We start from the raw sequence: 22,536 nt of genomic DNA on the forward strand, positions 1-22,536 counted from the left end.
CAGCACCGCCATCCCCCTAGTGAGGATAAGCAGTATGGAAAATGCATGGATAAAAATGCGTAGTAATAATAATAATAATCATAAATCAGTTATCTAGCACTTACCATAAAACTTAAATACTTTACCAACACAAAACAATGGTAATGTGGCCCCCTTTTCCCGTTGGCTCAACACCTGTTGGAGGAGTCATAGGGGTCGGTTCAGTGTGAGCTGGGCGGTAACTGAAGGAAAGGACCTTGGCAATCTGATCCCCGGCAACACAAACTGGCTCTAGTGAGGTCAAATGTCACCTCACTGGCAGGGAAGGGACCTGAGCTGGTGTGTGAGGTCGAGAACCTCCGACTAGATGTAGTCAAGCTCAGCTCCACTCATGGCTTGGACACTGGTAGCAGTCCTCTTGAGAGGGGTTGAACTCTGTTCCACTCTGGAGTTGACCATGGTGGGGAGGTGGTGTGGGTATACTTATTGCCCCCCAGCTTGGCACCTGAATGTTGGGGTTCACTCCGGTGGACAATAGGGTAATCTCCCTCGACTTGATTTGCCCTTAATCATGAAAATGTCAACGTGTTAAGAAACAAAAAAAAGCCTGGATGGATTTTTTGGAAAAAAAAACATGTTACGACTTTTATAATGTAAATGCTGAGTGTGCCAATTTAAGAACAGAGGGGATTTTACCTTGCCCTGCTATGGGCTGGTGAGATGGGCTGACTGTTGGATGTTGATCATGGCCATTTGTCCCCATGTAGATTCTGGCGTACGGCGACATGAATCATGAGTGGGTGGGCAACGACTGGCTGCCCAGCCTGGGCCTGCCGCAGTACCGCAGCTACTTCATGGAGTCGCTGGTGGATGCCCGCATGCTAGACCACCTCACCAAGAAAGAGCTGAGGGGACAGCTCAAGATGGTGGACAGCTTCCACAGGTGAGACCTGGTGGAGTCCATTACTCATAGATACTTGGAAGAAATGTGAGGTATATTTGGTAAACTCACCTATAAAAATCTATATGACATTTTCCAATCATGGCAATCCATGGAGTACCAAAACAGTGGCCTCCCATTTCTCAACATTGTTGAAGAATGTCCCATAACAGTGCCGTGAAAAGTATTTGGCTACTCCTGATTTCTGCTTTTTTTTATTTTTTGCATATCTATAACACAAAGGTTTCAAATCATCAAACCAATTTTAATGTTATTCAGAAACAACCCAAGGAAACAATAAATGCAATTTTCAAATGACAATTCAATTTATTGGGGCACAAAAAAAGTCATGGACTTTCTGACCCTCTGTGTAAAAGTAATTGTCTTGTCTTCTGTGAAAGTGGTACATGTGTAACAGGAGCAAGCTCGGATTTGTAGAGACACTGGTACAGTGTTCCCCCGTTATGTTCCTTACACTCCCGCAAATTATGAAAATTTGTGAGTAATGGATACAGTATTAATATACCTTTATGATATGTACCATGTTTTTGCAACCACAAGATTCACTTGAAATTCTTAAACTTTCTCCAAAATGTGGCTGCGTACCTCATTATTGTTACATTATTGTACAACAAAGTACACTTCAACACACTGTTTGTAGTCTTAGCATGTAAGCTACCAGACAGTGGGACTCATAGGCCCTTAGACGAACAATTGCTTTTTACATCTGTAAGCAGAAGTTTACATTGGCCCACACACTGCCTGTGTAGGCAGGTCATTACTATCAATGTTCCACACTCACGGCGTCACATCGAAACTGAAATTATCACACCACAGCAAACAGAGTAGCATAACTACCAAATAATCAAACAAAATAAAAGAAAGACTCAAGAAATAAGTGACACCAAAAATGCACTCCACGATGCACTGAATCTGCGATAGGTGATCCGCGAAGTAGAGAGGTATTACTGTATTATAAAATGTACAGTGTCCCCCTCCTCAAATTCTTATATTTTTGTGTAGTTTCCCCTCTTCAATGTTTTAAGTCCATCAAACAAATCTAAATATGACAAATATAACACAAATGCTGGTTTTAAATTGTGATTTTACTTATTAAGGTAAAAACAAACAAATGAAAAAAAACAAACAGTAGTTCAGAGTACCCACCCATTTTGAAGTCCTTTCAGGTGTGATAGAGAGTGCTCCCACTGGGGATGCCATTGTTTTGCTGTGGTCTTCAATGCTCATGTGGGCAATGACACCGAGACCTGGAAGAGCGTTTCCGGTGAGGCTAGGCTGCCCTATGTCGCAGATTCTCTTCATAACTTTTATGGATTGGATTTCTAGGCACAGTCGAGCCATAGAGGGGCTCTGGTTTGGTGGCCTCAGTAATGAATCCCTGCTTTTTGCAGATGATGTCCTTCTGTTGGCTTCATAAAGCTGTGATCTCCAATCCTCTCTAAAGCGGTTTGCAGCTGAGTGTGAAGCGCCTGGGATGAGAATCAGCACCTCCGAGTCTGAGACCATGGTCCTCAGTCGAAAAAGGGTAGCATTGGGGATCCTGCCATAAGTGGAGGAGTTCATGTATCTTGGAGTGTTGTTCAGGAGGAAGGGAAGAATGGAACATGATCTTAACAGGCACATCGATACAACATCTGCAATGATGCGAACTTTGTATCGGTCCATTGTCGTAAAGAAGAAGCTAAGGTGAAAGGCAAAGTTCTTAATTTACTGTTTGATTGATGTTGCTACCCTCTCCAATGGTCACGAGTTGTGGGTCATGACCAATGCTCTTTCTAAGCTGCGCAGATGCGCAATTGCGCACTTCTCGCACACTCTCATCACAAAGAATACCTATCTGGCACAGTGAAGGCTCTGCAAATGAACTTGATATGTAACGTTTTTTCCTGTATCATTTTGCTGTGTAATTCGGTGAGTGACATATGATACGATGCAAGTACGCTACGCAACCAATCACGGCATTGACATTACTTGCGCGTGTGCTGTGCTTGTACACACTCCATAACAATAACACTGCAGTGGAGTTCAGTAATGCTAATGCTAACTCCATATCATGGGGAAACGAGCGGGTAGTGAATGTGATGCGTCGGCTCCCCAAACCAAAATAAAACAGAACTTTTAAGATGGAATGGCTGTCGGAGTATGTGCAAATAGAAAAACAAGCTGTGAAACTGGGTGAGGGCTTTTCTTTTTTGAGCAAGAAAAAGTGCTCTGCCTTACATGCAGCGATGCTAAAATTTTCAATGGAAGCTGGACTACCTCAAGCAACACATTCATCAGAAAACTCATTTGAATGCTATTGGAATTATACGAAGACTCAAGATGGGAAAAAGGATTGGTACATTATTGCGAGGGAGCACAAACGACTGGGGGAAAAAGAAATAGCTGTCACACACACACTCACACACAAAAATCTGACCCTGAGCAAGTTAAAGTTCTCATTGACAATATTTTACTTGGCATTAAAATCAATTCATCAATGCTGTCAGTTCAACGTTTACAGCGATGCTACCCTGAGAACGTCCGATCTCCTCAGATCTCGGAAGCTAAGCGGGTTTGGCCCTGGTTAGTACTTGGATGGGAGACTGCCTGGGAATACCAGGTCCTGTAAGCTTCTCTCCCCGGCTAAATGGAGAAGGGTTGTGTCAGGAAGGGTATCCGGCACAAAACTGTGCCAAACAAATATGTATTCATCCAAGACGACCCTTAACGGGACAAGCTGAAAGGAAAAGAAGAAGAAGAATGCCGTCAGTTCAACAAATCCACAATCACATGGCAAAGTATGTGAGTAAACCAGAAAGCTGGCGAAGCAAAAACAAGCCCTTTGAATTTGTGAATTCTATCAATGAAATAGTGCAGAATAAGACTATGCGTAAGTTAAAAAATGCACCCTGGCATACCCTAATAGTAGATGGGAGCACAGACATAACAAGACACAAAATGCCAGTCATATATATATATCAAATTCAGGGAGGAAAATTATATCAGCTATAAAACTGTGTAACTTGGCCAAATGAGTTATATTAAAAGTAAACTAATGGAAATTGCTGTTGTAATTCGATTATTTTAATAAACCATGAAACCTTCTATGGTGATGTGTGATACTGGTGTGTGGCCACAGTGACTACTTCTGATGTTGCTCACAGTGGTTCTCAGTGTGCTCAGGGATCTTGTCTGTATGCCCAGACAGATGAAAAATTAGAGGGAACATTGGTCATGACCTAAAGGGCAAAAAGGTGGATGACTGGTTAGAGCGTCTGCATTACAGTTCCGGGGACCGGGGTTTGAATTCCGACCAGTCCCTGTGTGGAGTTTGTATTTTTTCCCTGTGACTGCGTGCCCTGTGATTGGCTGACAACCAGATCAAGGTGAATCCCACCTCCTCCCTGAAGATAGCTGGGATACACTCCAGCATTCCTCCGGCCCTTGTGAGGATAAGTGGCTCACATAATGGATGGACAGAGAGACATACCAAAAGAACAAGATCCTCGATATAAGTGGCTGAAATGAGTTAACTCCAAAGGGTGTCCTTAGAGATGGGGTGAGCAGTTCGGTCATCTGGGAGGGGGTCGGAATAGAGCTCCTGCTCCTCTCCATTGAGAGGAGCCGGATGAGGTTGTTGGGGTATCTGATTCGCATGTCTCCCGGACGACCCCCTAGTGAAGTGTTCCGGGCACTTTCCAACGTTATGAAGATCCCAGGGACGACCCAGGACACACTGGAGAGATTATGTCTCTTGGCTGGCCCGGGAACACCTGGGGATCTCCCCGGAAGAGCTGGATGAAGTGGGTGTGAAAGGGAAGTCTGACGTCCCTGCGAGAGCTGCTGCCCCTGCGACCTGACGTCTGATAAGTGGTACAAGATGGATGGATGGGCGGATGATGGAAAGCCTATTAAAAGTTACCTCGCTCTTTTTAAAAAAAAGGTAATGACCCTCTAACCCTAATAACTAGTTCAGCCATGATCAGCAGCAGCCCTTGCTTGAAATCAAGCGTTTTCTCTAAAAGTTTTTCACATTTCTGTGGAAAGTGGTTTGAATTGAGCAAAAAGGGACGGTTTTTGAGCATGAACACCGCTTAATTGCAATTCGATTCAAGTCTGGACTTTAAATAGGCCACCCCAAAACTTTCATTTGTGTTATTTTTAAACCTGTTTACAAGTTGACTTGCTAGAGTGTTTTGGATCATTATCTTGCCACAGAACCCCAGTGGACTTCTGCTTGACGTCACAAATTGATGGCTGAAGATTCTCCAACAGGATTTTCTGTTAAACAGCAGATTACATGGTTCTTTCAATCACAGCAAGTTGTCCAGGTCTGGAAGAAGTCCAGCAGCCCAAGACCATCATACTGCCAACACCATGTTTGATTTTGGTAGTCTATTATTTTTAAGAAATTCTGTGCTACTTTTTCCTCCAGATGTAAAGTGCTACGCACTTTCCCAAAAGATCAACTTTCATCTTGTCAGTCCTTATAATAAGAAAAGCCTTTATGTTCCTTTTGGTCAGCAGTGATTATTGCCTTGGAACTCTGCCATGGATGGCATTTTTGGCTACTTGTTTGTGTTTTATGATGAACATTGATTTTCTACCTACCTAATGGCCTCCTGTTTGAGTCATTGCTGTTCTCGGGGTAATCGTTGTAGGCCAGTCACTCCTGGGAGTTCACCACTGTTCCGTTGTTTTCATCATGTGAGGATAATGGCTCTCCCTGTGCTTTGCTGGAATCCTAATGTTTTAAAAATGGCTTTTGTCACCCGTTCTAGACTGACAGTTGTCAATTACTTTATTTCTTGACTGTTCAGGAATTTTGGGGGATTGTGTAATTTTGTTGCAGCTTTGTGCGCTTGTTTGTCCAACTTTATTTTATTGGGCCGAATTCTGTTCAATTTATTTCTTGATTGAACAGGCCTGGAGGTACTATGCAATCAGTAAAAATGAACCCAAAATTGGGACTAGCCACAATTAAATTACTTTTTAACACAGGGTTATGTAACTGAATAGTACCTAATACCTAAAATTATTTTTAAAAAACATTCAAAGTTCACTTGTGTTACATTTGTCTGATATTTTAATTTGGTAGGTCATCCTAAATATTCACATGGGGAAATTATGCAAAAATCAAATCATTTGAGATACTTTTACCACTTACCAATACTTTTTTACAGCACTGTATTTCAATTTGTCTGGAGCTGTATTTGATCTTCAATGATAATTCATCTGTATGTATTTTCACATTCAGTTATTACAATTAAAATTCTGTTCTAGAATTTCAGTTTTAAATTTGCTGTAACAGTTGGGATAAGCTCCAGCACTCCCCCAACCCTTGTGAGGATAAGCCGCTTGATGGTGGTGTGGTGAGGTGTGTGAGGGCTGATTGCATGACAGTTGACTATTGTACCCCAATGTCTGCCTAAACAAATTTGAAACTGATGAAGTTCTTGAATTGGAATTGACAGGACTGAATGTAAAAATATATAGAGTTGAATTTACAGTGCCAGCACGGTGGATGACTGCTTAGCAGAACTTCCTCATAGTTCGAGAGTTCATAGAGTTTGCATGTTCTCTCTGTGCCTGTGTGGGTTTTCTCCGGCTTCCTCCCACATCCCAAAAACATGCTTTGTAGGTTAATTAAAGACTTTGCCCGCAGAGGGGATTGAGAATGAATGTGGTTGTTTACTGATTTGTGCCCTCCGATTGGATGACAACCAATTCAGGTGGTACCCCACTCATGCCCGCAGTTAGCTGGCATAGACTTCAGCATGCCCACGATCCCAGAGAGGAAATGGAATGAATTTTCATCCATCCATCTTCTTTTGCTTTTTGGGTCAGGTCGCGGGGGCAGTAGCTTTAGCAAGGATGCTCAGATTACCCAAGACAATTCATCCTGCTCTTCCCGGGGATCCCAAGGTGTTCCCAGGCCAGCCGAGTGGCATAGTCTCTCCAGCATGTTCTGGGTCATCCCCAGGGTATTTTTTCGGTGGAACGTGCCCAGAACACCTCACCAGGGAGGCATTCGGATCAGATGCCCCAGCCATTTCATCTGGCACCTCTCAATGCGGAGGAGCAACAGCTCAACATTGAGCCCCTCCCAGATGACCGAGCTTCTCTCCCTTTCTCTAAGGGAGAGCCCAAACACCATGCAACCCACAGCTCGTGACCATAGGTGAGGGTAGAAACGTAGATTGACTGGTAAATCCACCCCAATCATGCCCTTCCAGGTCTCCCTGTCATTGCCCATGTGAGCACTGAATTCCCGCAGCAGAACAATTGAGTTCCCAGAGGGTGCACTCTCCAGCACTCCCTCCAAGGACTCCAAAAAGGGTGGGTACTCTGAACTGTTGTTTGATGCACAGGTACAAACAACAGTCAGGACCCTGTCCTCTAACACAAAGGCAGAGGGAGGCTACCCTCTCATCCACCGGGGTAAATACCAATGTACAGGTGCCGAACCGGGGGGCAATAAGTATAACCAAAACTGCTGGGTGCCTCTCAAAGTGGAGAACTCCAGAATGGAACAACCCCTTTCAAGAGGACTGGTACCACAGCCCATGTGGTGTGTTGAGGTGAATCCGACTATATCTAGTCAGAAGTTCTCGTCCCCACACAACAGGTCGCACTCCTTGCTGCCAGAGAGGTGACATTCCATGTCCCTAGAATCAATTTCTGTAGTTGGGGATCAGATCACCAAGGTCCTTTGGTCACCACCCAGCTTACATTGCACCCAACCCCATATGGCCCCTTTCACAGGTGGTGAGCCCATGGGAAGGGAGACCCATGTTACCATTTTGGGCTGTGCCTAGCCGAGCCCCATGGGTGTATGCCCGGCCATCAGGCACTCAGCTTCAAGCCCCACCTCCAGGCCTGGCTCAAGAGAGAGGCCCCGATGACCCACGTCCGTTCAAGGGAAACCAGACTCCATTTGTGTATACCATCATGGGTGTCTTTAGGCCATGCTTTGTCTGGTGCCTTACCTAGAACCTGTTTTCCATGGGTGACCCTATCATGGGCGTGAAGCCCCAGACAACTTAGCTCCTAGGATCATTGGGACACACAAACCCCTGCACCACATTAAGATGATAGCTCAAGGAGGAGAATTTTCAGTGAGGATCAAATACATACATCAATCCATTTTCTGAGCTGCCTATCCTCACGAGGGTCCCGGGAGTGCTGGAGCTAATCCCAGCTATATCCGGGCAGGAGGCAGGGTACACCCTGAACTGGGCTAATTGCAGGGCATATAGAGAGAAACAATCGCACTCACAATTACACCTGAGGGCAATTGAAAATCTCCAATTAATGAATGTTTTTGGGATGTGGGAGTTAAACCAGAGTGCCCAGAGAAAACCCACTTAGGCATGGGGAAAACATGCAAACTCCACACAGGGGGAGCTGAGATTTGAAGCCCAGTCCTCAGAACTGTGAGGCCAATGGTCTACAGCTGCTTCACCATGTTGCCGGGTCAAATACAGTTTCAGAGAAACTAATATGCATTTTACAATCTTACATTCAGTTTCAAGTGTAAGTGACTTCAGTTGCAAACTAATTTCAAATTATACTTTTTAAATTAAGTTTTTAAATGCAATGATTCAAATTAAGCAATACAAATTATGTGTTTCAAATATATATTTTTTAATAAAGCTATTCAGGTCAAGATTTAAATCCACAGAGGCCCTGTAGCTCAGTGGTTAGAGCACTGGTTTGATAAACCAGGGGTTGTGGGTTCGTATCCCACTGGGGCCTCCACTCCCTGAGAAGGGTTGCGTCAGGAAGGGCATCCGGCGTAAAAATTGTGCCAAACATATGTGCGTTCATCTGAGATGACACGCTGTGGCGACCCCGAAAGGGACAAGCCAAAAGAAACTTACTTACTAGGTCAAGATTTAAATCTGTTTGCTGGAGCCACATATTTCAGCCCATGCATAATGTCCCCTCTTGTGTCTTTCCATTTCCCATAACCCCCTCTGTTTTGTGACATTGTGTTCCATAGTGTTCCACTTCCCCCATTATGTCATTTTATTCTATAGTTTCCATTAATGTCTTGTTTTTTATTTTGACCTTTTATGCTCCATTTTGTACCGTAGTATCCAATTGTTTCCCAATTCATTTTTCCCTTAATGTCTCTTCTTGTCTTATGTCCCATCATCTCCCCTAATATGCCGTATCATTGCTTATAATGTTTTATTTCCACATAATGGGAATTATGTTCTGTTTAGTACCATAGTGTCCCATTTTCCACTCCATGTTGTCTGATCATATCCAATTCTATTCCGGTGTCCTATTTTTTTTTTTTTCCTATGTCACCATTTGCTCTTGTGTTCCATTATGTAATCTATGGTGTCTCATGATGTCCCATGTTGTCCCAAAGTTTCCCATGAAGCCCCCTCTGCTGTACAAGCATGTCAATTTCCAATATGTTCCATTTTGCCTGTAGTATCCTATAATGGGGCGGCACAAGCGAGGACTGGTTAGGTCGTCCATCTGACAGTTCTGAGGAGTGGGGTTCAAATCCCGGTCCCCCCTGCGTGGAGTTTGCATGTTCTCGCCAAGCATACATGAGTTATCTCTGTGCACTCCGGTTTCTTCCCACATCCCAAAAACATGCATTAATTGGAGACTCTAAATTGCCCCAAGGTGTGATTTTGTGAGCGAATGGTTGTTTCTGTGTGCCCTGTGACTGCCTAGAAACAAGTCCAGGATGTACCCCACCTCCTGCCCGGAGATATCTGGGATAGGCTCCAGTGCTCCCGTGACCCTTGTGAGAATAAGCGGTTAAGAAAATGGATGGATGTCCTATGATGTCCCCTAGTATGTCACATTTTATTCCATAGTGCCCAATAATATCCACTATTGTGTCTCCTCCTCATGTAGTGTAGCGTAATTGTGTAGTGTCAGACCTGTTTTTCTCTCACTTCTCCGCTAATGTAGGTGCAAAAAACAGAACAGCGATCCATTCAAAGGTGTGAGTGTTCCCAGGCCTGCTCACAGGGCCGAGCCATTCAAAACGATGTCAAATAGTTTTGAACACCACCCTGTGAGACTTTCACCTTTCACCTCTCCCATCTGGTCCGGCAGGGTGAGTTTGCATTACGGCATCATGTGCCTCAAGCGCCTCAACTATGACCGCAAGGAGCTGGAGAGGCGGCGGGAAGAGAGTGCACACCACAACAAAGGTGAGATCCCCCCCAACCCCACCAACCTCCTCACACTCTTTACTCTTTTTACAGACCTCATTTGCTTCTTCATGCTGCGTAATTGTCCTGTTGGAGGAAATTTGCGACCCCTTTTGCACGCGGTGTGATGGAAATATAACAGAGCAGACTGGTACATGTCTGTGGTGAAGCAGCATGTGGCTTATTAGCCAAGCTTATTTTGAACCTTCTGTTCCAAGTAAACAGTTGTATATTTGTGATCACGAGGCAGCTCATGATTAACAAATATGCTTGTCGGAAGATCTTGTACAGTGTTATTTTGAGATTCTGAGTTTAACATTTTCCAAGCAAGGCATATTTAATAGCATCAATCAAGGTGTGTTATAGCGTTTCAAAGAACAAATATTTGAACACAACGCAGCAGATGTAGAAAGTCAGTATAATAATCACTGGTATATATTTTTTATCCTCTGTATAAAATGACTAATACTGCAGCAGTGTACTAAGTGACTTCGAGGTGTTGTGAAAGTCTTCGTGTCTTCATGACCGTATTTGGCTGCCACCAGTAACCGTATTTCACACACCAGAAGAACAACCATTAAATCAAAGCCCGAAATCATGATACAGAAACTATTTAAGGGGAACACTGTGTAATATTGTGTTATCATGGGTTTATTATGACCGCTGATAATATTTTTATTTCTGCTGTTGACATTCACTTGTGCATATTGTTGCTGTCAGGCAGAATCCTTACACCTCCAAAATTAAAACGAAATCAGAAATACACATATTGCTTGATTTACCAAACAACACTTTGGTCAAGTTATTAAACTGTAACAAATATCAACACAACACCACCCTAAAATCCTGATCAATTGTTAATTTAATACGCTAAGAACTCTTCCATTTATTACACTGTCATGCATTTTAATACACCAGACGTCCTCATCAGACCTGAAATGCTTCCGAACGTACAAAAAGACTTATCTCCATGGCTCACAAACTGCCTTCTGCAACAAAACATTGCAGCAATCGATCTTAACAAAACAAGCCTACTCAAATGTATCTAACTTAAAAGTTTTCTTTGTCTAAAAAAAACAGACTTTCAAAATATGCAACAATTATGCTGCAGAGTGACGAAAGAGCCAGGTTTTTACTTCTCAGACATTTTCAGCATTCAAAGGGGCTCATAGATTTGTTCTAAAGTGAATTTCATCAGTTTAAATTGGCTAATACTGTATTAAGTACAAATAAAAGACCAATAGTATTGATTTTTTTTTTTTTTTTTAAACAGTAGACATTCAGACATGGGGTTTCCGCTCGACAGCAATGATATACAATATATGCTGCTTATATAGAAACTATGGGTATTTCTTTGACCTCAGTGCCATCGTATCTATACAGTATGTGGTATTTAAAATAGCGACAATAATAAAGGATTGGTATTGAGTACCGAGAATTCTTGAGAACAGATTCCAAAGTTAACAATTTCATGGACTGATTCTCTGAATTTTTAAGTAACTCTCTCATCAAACCTATTTTTGAATAACGACATCATTGTGCATGTTAGGCAGCCCTTGCAACCAGTGGACCACCTGACATTCAGATTCGTAGGGCCTGCAGGTTAATGGGATGTCTGCAGCTCCTGCTAGATATTTTCACAAAAAATACTTTGCCTGCAACACAAAACTATCCAATATCCAAAGTAATTCAGAGTATGATAATCAGCACTGGATGAAATGGTAATCATCCAGAAATTTTGGGTCCATAACTACAACGGTTGCCACAGAACTAACTGAGCTAACTTACTTTAAACAGGAAACAATGGTGGAATGGGCTTGAGTTATCTCACTTTCCCGGTCACACTAACATCTAGTGCATCATCATATTGACTTAAAACCTTCAAACATCCCACTGCTCTATGCCCTGCCTCCCCACACATAAAGCAATGGCTACACTCGAGAACCTTCTGTTCATTTCATATAGGACAACGAGACGCTCGACCTCTCACCTGGGCAGGTGGTAGTCTCACCTGTTGTTGAAATATTTCAGTAGCAGTTGACTGTGAGGGTTCGTTTGATTGTGAGCTGACGTGGATGGAGGTTGATCCATTGAGGTGTTTTTCATCTGTTGTTCAACTAATTACTGTATGTCACCATGTGAGTCAGAGCCTCCACTTGAGCACGGATTTGCTGGATTGTTTAGAGATTTCTATCTGTTTTGTGTCCCTTGAACTGTCAGTGTGGTAATCGCCTCCCATCTCAACATTGGTGCTGTACACTTGAGTTGTCTTTTGGCATGCGTTATGTCCAAGTGGACGCTGGTGTTTATTCTGACAGAGGATTTATTCATCGGTGACCTGGCTGTTTGAGGTGAGATGTCTCAGTCTTTGTCAAAGGATGGCAGGTGTTGTCCCTAACCGCTGATAAATAGTGTGGAGAAAGAATTCCTGGATGGTCTAGGATCGTATGATATGTCTGCACTGGCCTGCCAGGACTGAAAGATAAGCTTCTGTTTGAGCCCAGTCATACGGTACAGGAACTGCTGAAAGGACTCTTGATCTGCTTGTTTAGCACACATAGATTCCTGACACATCTCCGTCATTGCTTTTTCTCCAAGATGGGATTTGAGGAAACCTTTGAGTTCAAGAACAGTCATTGAGTCTTTGTTTACGAGCATGTCTTTAAAGCCCCCCCGGTTTGGTGATCCTCAGCAACACACCTCTGACCACCAGCAAAACCTTCGTTAACTCCGTCGTCGATTTGTTTACTGATGTTGTTATAACTTAAATCTGATTTCTAGTCCCAGCCTGTCCACCATGCACTTTAAAGTCTCTGCACTGCAGCTAGGAAAGGTCCCTTCGAGCTACTGACCTCTATGAGTGCAGCTGTTACATGTGATGTTAACCTGCTTCACTTTGGTGCAGGTAGGTGGTGGTTAGAGGGTTGCTGTGGGTTCACCATCACCATAGCTTGACTCTCAGCTCCTCACATAACTGCATCAACTCTACTGACTGCTTTGTAGTAATTGAATATTAGGGTGATAGGGTTGATTGTGTGTGTGTGTGGTGTGTGTGTGTGGTGTGTGTGTGTGTGTGGTGTGTGTGTGTGTGTGTGTGTGTGTGTGTGTGTGTGTGTGTGTGTGTGTGTGTGTGTGTGTGTGTGTGTGAGAGTGTGTGTGTGTTTTCAAGGTAAGCATGAGGTTGTGATTCATCATTTGGAACAGTGTATGAGAGGTGATGGTTTCTATCAGGTGTGCCTTTACCAATAGACGCACCAACGGGAATATTACGAGAAACACCAGGATTAGTTTACATATCAAATCATTTAAAACCAATAACTGACTCATCCCTTCCTTCTCCAAGTTTAGCTAGGTTTCACCCTGCCTGTAAGAGATCACCTATTCAATGCAACCTTCTCCATCATTCGGGTTCAGGTCCCCGTCATGTGAAATGTCTTTAGCCAACTGCTAAATGTGGCCACTTGAGTCTGAATAGTTGTTTCTTCATGTCTCACGCTAATTCTTTACGTGCTTTTGAGATGGTGTAATTCTGTCCTCACCACAGCGATTCCACAATATACTGATGTGGTTAATTATGTCTGTGAAAATGGGTAACCTCTGGTGTGGGTGTTGAAGACCCCAGAATCTAAGTTGGCGGTCTATGGTGGTAGCATGCGTTGACCCCTGGATCAGAGAAGTGAAGATCCCTTGATGCCTCGACCTTTCTCCCTGGACACCCACTTGTTGACTCCTGGTCTGCTTTAACGTCTCGGCACCTCAGTCACGTGGTTTTGGTATCTCTGGATCTTCTCCTGTGATGCTTGTGATGAAGAGAGATCCTGGACGAGCCCCCACAATTTGTTATGGGCCTCAGGTTTTGAGACCGGCGTCACAAAGTTGAAATTTTTTTTTTTTTTCTTTCTCGGAGCTCACCTTTCCTAACTCTCCAGTGGGAATCCTGGGAAGCACAGTTGCACAGTTAGAAGGAGAGAGGCAGCCACCATTTGTTGTCCAGAAAGCATGGTCTGGAGTAAACAGGGATGCACTTTTGGTTCCCTTCCACAAAATTTATTACTACCCCTCAGTGAAATAAAATAGAGTAATAATTTTTTTAAAATACACATATATTAGTTCGTTGATGTTATTAGCTCAATACGTCCTGAAACCAAAGCAGCTAATTGTGACCCTTAATGACACATTTCTGTATATCACAATACCTGCCTGAAAGTAGTTGTATTACCTGTCTGTATGTGATACTATGGTGTTTCTGTCTGAATATCCATTTTTGGAGGTAAATCCCACCTGTGATTTAATGCTAACATTAGCCAGCTCATTAAAAGGATTTTACAATGACAGCTCTAAAAGTATGTCCTTTATTCAAATATACAGTGTTGGTAATTTTTTTTGCCCATTTCATTTTACAGTAAACTCCAAACGAGATCATTTAACAACTTAAAGCACGCTCAGTCAGGGAGGACAGAAAAACATACATCACATGCTTGCAGCAAGATACACAGGATGCTATTAGGGTGCATATCCAATGCAGGAACTCGCATATGTAACCTTTACCTCAGGACATTAATCATTTATTTTCAATTATTACATTTTTATGATCGTGAGAAGCCAGTGTATCATATAGCATGTGTTTTGTTTTTTTTTGTATTCATTTTTTTTCAGGGCGGTACAGTGTTGCACCTGAAAAGCATTGGCCTCACAGTTCTGAGGATCGGGGTTCAAATCCTGGCCCTGCCTGTGCAGAGTTTGCATGTTCTCCCTGTGCCTGTGTGGGTTTTCTCTGGGCACTCTGATTTCCTCACACATCGCAAAATCATGCATTCATTCATTGGACACTCTAAATTGCCCCTCGGTGTGATTGTGAGTGCGACTGTTGTTTGTCTCGATGTGCCCTCAGATTGACTGGCAACATTTTCAGGGTGTACCCTACCTCCTGCTCGATGCTGACTGGGATTAGTTCCAGCACTCCTGCCACCCTCGTGAGGATAAGCAGCTCAGAAAAAGGATGGATTTATTTTTTTCATTTAGTTAGTCCCCGGTTTCACCCCATTCCCCCACACCCAAACTATAGATATGAAAATCGATAAGGAATCGGATTGTCAAGGATTATCAAACATGGAATCAGTAAAATCTCATCAATTCCCATACAAAGCAACGATTTCTTTTAAAATTCAATTGCTGTATACAGAGAAATATCTGTATTCCACATAACATTTATTAATTAATGTGTTTTCAGATGGCCATCATTTTTAATGCTTTGATGTGGATTGTTTTATGGTTAATTATTTTTAAATGCTATCAATTTGTTTAACAATGGCCTGGAGGATTTTCAGAGAAGTGTCTGCCTGCCACTTTATTAGGTAGTCCTACTGAATCCTATAAGTTGAGCGCACTTGTATTATCATTGTTCAACACATAACGAGTCAGTGAACTAAAGAAGGACTTTTGGTCTCGGCGTTATAAGAGGATGTCACTGTATAGTTGCGTTTCCCGCGGCGATTCACACACACTGGCACTGTTGTCACCTGTACGCCAGCCAATTTTTCAATACGGCTGCTTCAAAAATATCTTGCAGCCTTGCAGGAATTATCATGTCTTGTGTTTGTTGCTAGGTTTTTTTGGTTTTTTTTTTGGCTCTGATTGCTCCCATCATTTTACAATTGGCATTTTACTACTTGGCAAAGAAGACCAGGACATTGGGGAAAAAAAAACAAAAACAAAAAACCAGTATTCAAGTTATGTTTATATTTGTTGAGTTCATTTTGATTCACCTCCTTTCACATTTTTAACAAAACAAACTTGCTCAGTTGTATCAAACTCAACTATTTTCACTCGTTACTGTCTTTAAAAAACACATCCAAACTTTCAATTTGAGGTTATCTAATGCTGCACAGTTCCAGCAGTGAGAGAAGAGAAATTTTCCAACACTTTGTAGACACTTGAGGATTTATGAGAGTGACTAGACCTGCTCAGAATCGGTTTTCAACATTTAAAATTTGTTCATAAAATAATATGCTGTGGGGTACTGATCATTAGTTTCAATTTGTGAATAGATTGGAGTTTAACCATATATGGACATATAAGGTTTCCGAACAACAGTAGTATAGTTAGTATAGTTTAAGATTACTTGGAATGTATTTTGTTTTGATGTGTTCCATATCTAAGGAGAAACATATTTCCTGAATGTGTCGAGAGATATTTTAACTGTATGTTTCAAATATAAAGTTATTTAAATATATTTTTTAAGGCCATTTATGGAGAAACACTGAATCAACCATTTAAACTTCTTTGTTTTTCTTGTTTTGATGTGCATTACTGCCACCTTTTTGGCAAAATAAGAAAATAAGTGTTGAAGAAAGACAAAGATTTAGCAATTCAATTTTGCAATCTGAATTACCACACTTTGCTTTTCACACAAAACCCAGTGAAGCAGGATTTCACACCCGCCAACGATCTGGCACGCATGTTAGAGTTTTTACTTGTAGCTGTCCATCCATCCATTTTCTTAGCTGCTTATCCTCACAAGGGTCACGGAGAGTGCTGGAGCCTATCCCAGCTGTCAACAGGCAAGAGGCGGCGTACACCCCGAAGTGCTTGCCAGCCAATTGCAGGGCATTGTTGCTTTCCATTCTACCTTTTACCTTGGTCCCCCTTTTTTTTTCCAGACGTGATGGTGTGGTCCAATGAACGCGTGATGTGCTGGCTGCAGACGGTGGGACTGAAGGAGTACGCCGACAACCTTCGCGAGAGTGGCGTCCACGGTGCCCTGCTGGCTCTCGACGACACCTTCGATTACACCGACCTGGCGCTGCTGCTTCAGATACCGAATCAGAATACGCAGGTAAACGCATAAGCATGTATTGTGCTGTTGTTTTCAGAAGTACAACACTGTTGACTATTCTTGCTGCTGCTCACGGTCACATCTGCCTGTGGGAAATATTCATATAATTCCATCAATATCGGTAAAGACATGATCCACAAAATTTCATTTTTGAAAAATAAATCAATTTTACTCATATGAGTATCTGCATTATTGACAATTGTTATCCATCATATGGTCAAAATACTCAAGTATTATTTTTCAAACTTTTAATGCAAAAATATCTTTGTGTTTAGAGTTCCCAAATGAGGTTTCATGATGTGGATGTTTTCTGAAGATGCCAACTATATTTTGAGATATTTTGTATTTTTATCCTTTTGCCTAATAAGCTTTTTCTATAAAAACTAACACAAACAAGTCTTTCAATGGGCCACCATTTGCTCTCTCAATATCGATTGCCCTATTATGAATACCCCAAATTTACCTAGAAGCCCACATGAAAAAATATTAAAGTAGAAGTGTATAGTTCAGTAAAAAAGGATTCAACCCCATTACTGATTTTTTTTTTTTTTTTTTCGTTGGTTTTTTTTTGCATACGTATCACACAAAGGTTTTAAATCATTCATTTCAGGTTCTGGCGGAATAAGATAGCTGAGTTCCTTGGCTTCCACTCAAATACAAACATTTTTAATCGTATTCTTTTTTCAATCGGAATTGGCAAATTGATCTGAATAGCGTATACATTCTTCCTAGCCCTGATATACACTTTCACATCTACATACTGTACATGTTTCCATTTTATCTCACTTACATATAAGCTATTTATACTTGTGTAGCTTTTTTTAATATACGACACTGAATACTATTTTTGCTGCTGGCATCACTCATGCACACGCTCCGTCCTCTAGGCTCGCCAGCTCCTTGAGCAGGAGTACAACTCGCTCATCACCGTGGGAACCGAGAGGCGGCCCGAGGAGGTCCGTCAAAAATCTGCATGCGTCCACACGCACACACAAACACGCACACAAGAAACTTGCACACAATAACCACACAGACACAGACACATGCACAGACACACAAATTTACTGTATGCAAATGAAAAATAAAACATACACAAAGGACACACACACACAAATGCAGAAACTCACACAAAATCAGACGAACAAAACATCCACATAAACCCATACATAGCACACACATATACACAAAACCATGCAAAAAAACAAACATATAGCATACGCATAAACACACCCATAGAAAAATACCAGACTTACACACTAAACACTCACATAAGAAACAGATCCAATCGCCACACAGACACACACACACACACACAAAACCACAGAACGACACATGGACAAACACACGCAAAACAAATACACATTCAAATCACAAACACACCAAATTACACAAAAACAAAACCCACACAGAAAAACACTTAAATACCACTTACACACAAAATAAACACATAAAAACACACGTTGAGCATGCATTTTTGGTGTGCCCGGGCAGGACGGCACCAAGACGTTCACCCGCTCTCCATCGTGGCGCAAAATGTTCCGCGAGAAGGACCTGCGGGGCGTTACGTCGGACTCGGCCGAGACCCTGCCTGCTAACTTCCGTGCCTCCGCCATTGCCACATCCTCCGTCACCCTCAGGAAAGTCCAGAGTGACGGTGAGTGCCCTACCATCACCCACCACCACCGCACCTTCCGGACCCCACGGGGCGTGACTCACTATCACTGTGAATGACAGGAATTGGGCCTCAGGGTCTTCAAGGAGCTTGTTACAAACTATTATGAGGTCTCTTTAGGATTAGCATTATTTCCTTGGGTGGAAAGGACGTCCAGTCAGAGTTCATTTCAAGAATACTTAGGATAAAATATTTCACATTATTATTGCTACATTTTAGGAGCAGATATTTTTTAAGGTATGTTTCTTTTGAGGATTTTTTTCTGCCAAAATGTAAAAGCAATTAAAAGATGGCTTGATTAAAATGTGAAATCCTTAGTATTTAAATCCATTGATTTGATTGCCATATTAATGATTTTGTTCATATTATCTGTCGTATTTTGTTAATTTTAGCACAAAAGACATCATTTTAAGATTTTATGAATGTTATTTGTCCCTATTTTCACTAACAAAAGGCGCAACATATTAAAAGGCGCCATTTCTGTATTGCACACATCCATAAGGTGGACCATATTATTGGACGGAGTTATAGTAAAACATAGGCTAGCTTCAAACATACTGTGGCACTCAAGAAGCAGTGAGGAACAATTGTAGTTTTAATTCTTTAACCAGAAGAACAAGCTTACTTTTCTCCTACACAATGACCGGTGTAAGTCACCAGTCAACATGCCATGCACAATCATGGTGTCACACCAAACCAAAATCATCATCACACCACAGCAAACAACAGAAGAATAAAGAGACAGCAAAACAACCAAAACAATAACATGCACTTAAAATGCTATCTACGTTTAGTACCGCAAACCACGACATTTAGGTTGAAAAATTTTTAAGGATGATATTTAATGGCTAATGAAATTATGAAATATACTGTGATCATTTTGAGCTTGTCATGGCTTGAGATGAGCAGGACCCAAGAACGGGGGGCGGCAGATATAATATGATGAACTGTTTATTTAAGAAAGGTGGTGAAGGTGGTCCTAGATGTGTTGGCAGGTGGTGGTGTTGACCGGTAGCGGGCAGTGGTGGCAGGAATGATGCAAGCTTGGCTAGGGAATACAAAGAACTAAAGGGGTTACGGGGGAGGGAATGACAAAGAGGGAAATGTTTTTGTGGTGATTACCAGAAATGAGGAGTGAGTTGGGCACTTTTTGGTGGGTGGTTGGTGATGGGTGATTACGCAATCCAGTGCTGTGACTTTTTTCGGAGACAGAAATGGTTGGAGAGAAATTTGGAGTTGGTGAATTATATTTTAGTGATTAAACATCATTGGCACTAGAATCAATGGAGTGATTGGGTTTTTATGTGCCAAAACTATAATGCAAGTGCAAATGCAAGTTCATGCAGGAGGGAGAGCTTGAGGAAACAGAGGTTTGGCTCACCACGACACTCTCGGCTCATGGTGAGCCTAGTCTTTTCGTTGGAGAGGGCACGAAGAAAGAAAAGCACTGGGTTAACTGCAGTAGATGCACAGCCGCTGGATGACACCATGCTGACGTTCTTATGGATATTACTGTTTTCTACCAATTTGTATGGGTTTATCGGCTGCTACAGGGAGTGAAGTGTGGAAGACTGTGCTGGAAGTGAGTGAGAAGCTGACGTCGTGGTACTCTGACTGGGATAGTGTTTACGTGAGCGGAGCTCCTTCTCACGGGCTCTCTCTCGCTGTCTGTTATCCAGATGGATGGAGAGGGCAATGAGGGGAAGAGAGGAGGGCTTGTCCAGGACCGCAAGCTTGTCTTTGAGCTGTTCCAAGAGGCAATGGGAAAACATCTCTCTTAGAGCTGTGCCATCCCACCCGCATTCATCGCAAAATATGGAAGTCAATGGAATACTCAGCTACTGACTTAGCGCCCAGAGTGAGTGCAAGAAGACAACGGGTGGCTTTTTTGCCCTTCACGGGGTCATCGGAAACCTGACAGAGTTTGCCGGAAAAGGAATCGCAGAAATGGAGGACCAGGGAGGAGTCATGCTATAATGCAATGGACCATTTTGCTGCCTTGCCGCGGAGGAGGCTAGTGACACATGCTACATTGGAATGTTCAGTAACTGTATGCTTGGAGATTGAATACAAGTCAGCAATTAAGTAGGAACTGTCTACATGCACCAAGGTCCCCAGAGTAGAACTCACAAGGAGGGACATGAGGTTCTTTGAATGAAACGCGGGTTGACTCAGAGACTGCAGGCTAAGGAAGAGTACTTAGCAGAGTACCGTTGGTTTGCAAATGGGATGAAAGAAAGGATACCTGTTGCCCGAGTAAGTGTGGTGATTCCATGAGTTCTTGGAGAGCCTGTTCTTGTTTTTCTAAATGGGTGCCGTGCAGGGTGAGACATTCATTATTACCTCTAGAGTTGCTTTGTCCATGATAGCCAAAGTATTCTGTTGTGGATTGAGAAGATCTGGACCAAAGAGCAGGCGGAAGCAAATGTAATATGATGACCTGTTTATTAAAGAAAGGCAATGAAGGTGGTCCTGGATGTGTTGGCAGGCAGTGGCGTACACAGGTGGAAGGCAGTGGTGGACGGTATGATGTGGATCTGCAACAAAGGGGAACAATGGGTACAAGGAGAGACAGGGCTTAGCTTAAGAATGAGGAATTATGTAGCTTACTTGCTTCAGGTGGGCTGTGGTACCGCTAGGAGAGGCTGCAATACATTTAGGAGTACCATAAATGTGTGCGAATACCCTGGTGCTGGAACACTGGAACAGCCAGGCTTAAATGCAGATTGTGATGAGTGCTTGCTGATTGAACCGAGGTCCCAGTCGAGGTGATCAGAGCTCGAGACTGAGAGGAAAAAGGAGGAACAAAGCGCCTCCCATGTTTTCCAAAGGAGATTCAGGGCACTCATCATGACATGACACCATGTATTATTAACATTATTTTGAACAGATTTCCTTATGAAGACCTACCACTACTTCATTTCTAGACATTGGTATTTGATTGTTTAAGACAGAAATACTAAAACTTTGGTTCCAACCAGAGACTCCCTACAGTTAGAGGTGGTCTTGGATTGTCCTTCAAGTTGTGGTTTGAGTGATGCCCCCAGCAATTGCCCATATCAGAAATCTCCACTGCTTACAGTGGACACATTTTTCCAAGTAGCACCTCATAATTCTAAAACAAACAGTATTGCTGTTTTCCCCTTCATTTTAATCCTTATCAATACAATCAGTCATTCAGTTTTTATTAAGCAGACTCACAGTCCATTAGAAAACAGACAGTACGCTACACAATCAGAGATATAAAGGAAAGTAGCTCGGGAAAATCTTCACTTTTAATGACCATAAAGTGCTGTGAAAAAATATTGTCCCCCTTCTCAAATTTATATTTCTGCATAGTTTCCCCTCATTGTTTAAAATCATCAAACAAATTTAAATAAACAAATATCCGTCCATCCACTTCCTGTACCGCTTATCCTCACTATGTTGGAGGGCATGCTGGAGCCTATCCCAGCTATCTTTGAGCAAGAGGCAGGGTACATTCTGAACTGGATGCCAGCCAATCGCAGGGTACATCTGTACAAACAACCAATCACACTCACATTAACACCTACCTACTCATGGATGTTCTTTGGGATGTGGGAGGAAACTGGCGCACTGGAGAAAAACCATGCAGGCCAACTGCACATTGGTGCAGCCGGGATTTGAATCTCAGTCCACTGAACTGTGAGGCAGATGGCGAATGAGTCTTCCACTGTGTCACCTCAGACAAATATAACCGAAGTACACTTAAAAGGTTGTTTTTAAATGGGGATATATTAAGTTAAACTATTCAAACTTACCTGGTCCTGTATGAAAGTAATGGCCCCCTAAACCTAAACCTTTGTTGAAGAGGAGGAAACCGGATCCATCGTCATAAGAAAAAGAGGAATGCACAGAGCCTACAACTGAGTGTTGGGACTTTGAATGTTGGGACTAT

At 42.5% G+C, this 22,536-nt stretch overlaps 1 protein-coding gene and 1 pseudogene across 1 annotated transcript in view; both read left to right on the forward strand.

The window, feature by feature from the left end:
* Positions 1–22,536, forward strand: part of ppfia3 (PTPRF interacting protein alpha 3) — a 62,818-nt gene that overhangs the window by 27,738 nt on the left and 12,544 nt on the right. Inside the window, exons 25-29 of the mRNA XM_061846034.1 lie at positions 747–922; positions 10,013–10,110; positions 16,770–16,945; positions 17,833–17,901; positions 18,437–18,599. Of these exons, the coding sequence (XP_061702018.1) occupies positions 747–922; positions 10,013–10,110; positions 16,770–16,945; positions 17,833–17,901; positions 18,437–18,599 (682 nt within the window). The remainder of the gene's footprint in view (positions 1–746; positions 923–10,012; positions 10,111–16,769; positions 16,946–17,832; positions 17,902–18,436; positions 18,600–22,536) is intronic.
* Positions 3,436–3,554, forward strand: LOC133515168 (5S ribosomal RNA; annotated as a pseudogene).

This window comes from Syngnathoides biaculeatus, chromosome 16, assembly GCF_019802595.1.
Source record: "Syngnathoides biaculeatus isolate LvHL_M chromosome 16, ASM1980259v1, whole genome shotgun sequence".
NCBI lineage: Eukaryota > Metazoa > Chordata > Actinopteri > Syngnathiformes > Syngnathidae > Syngnathoides > Syngnathoides biaculeatus.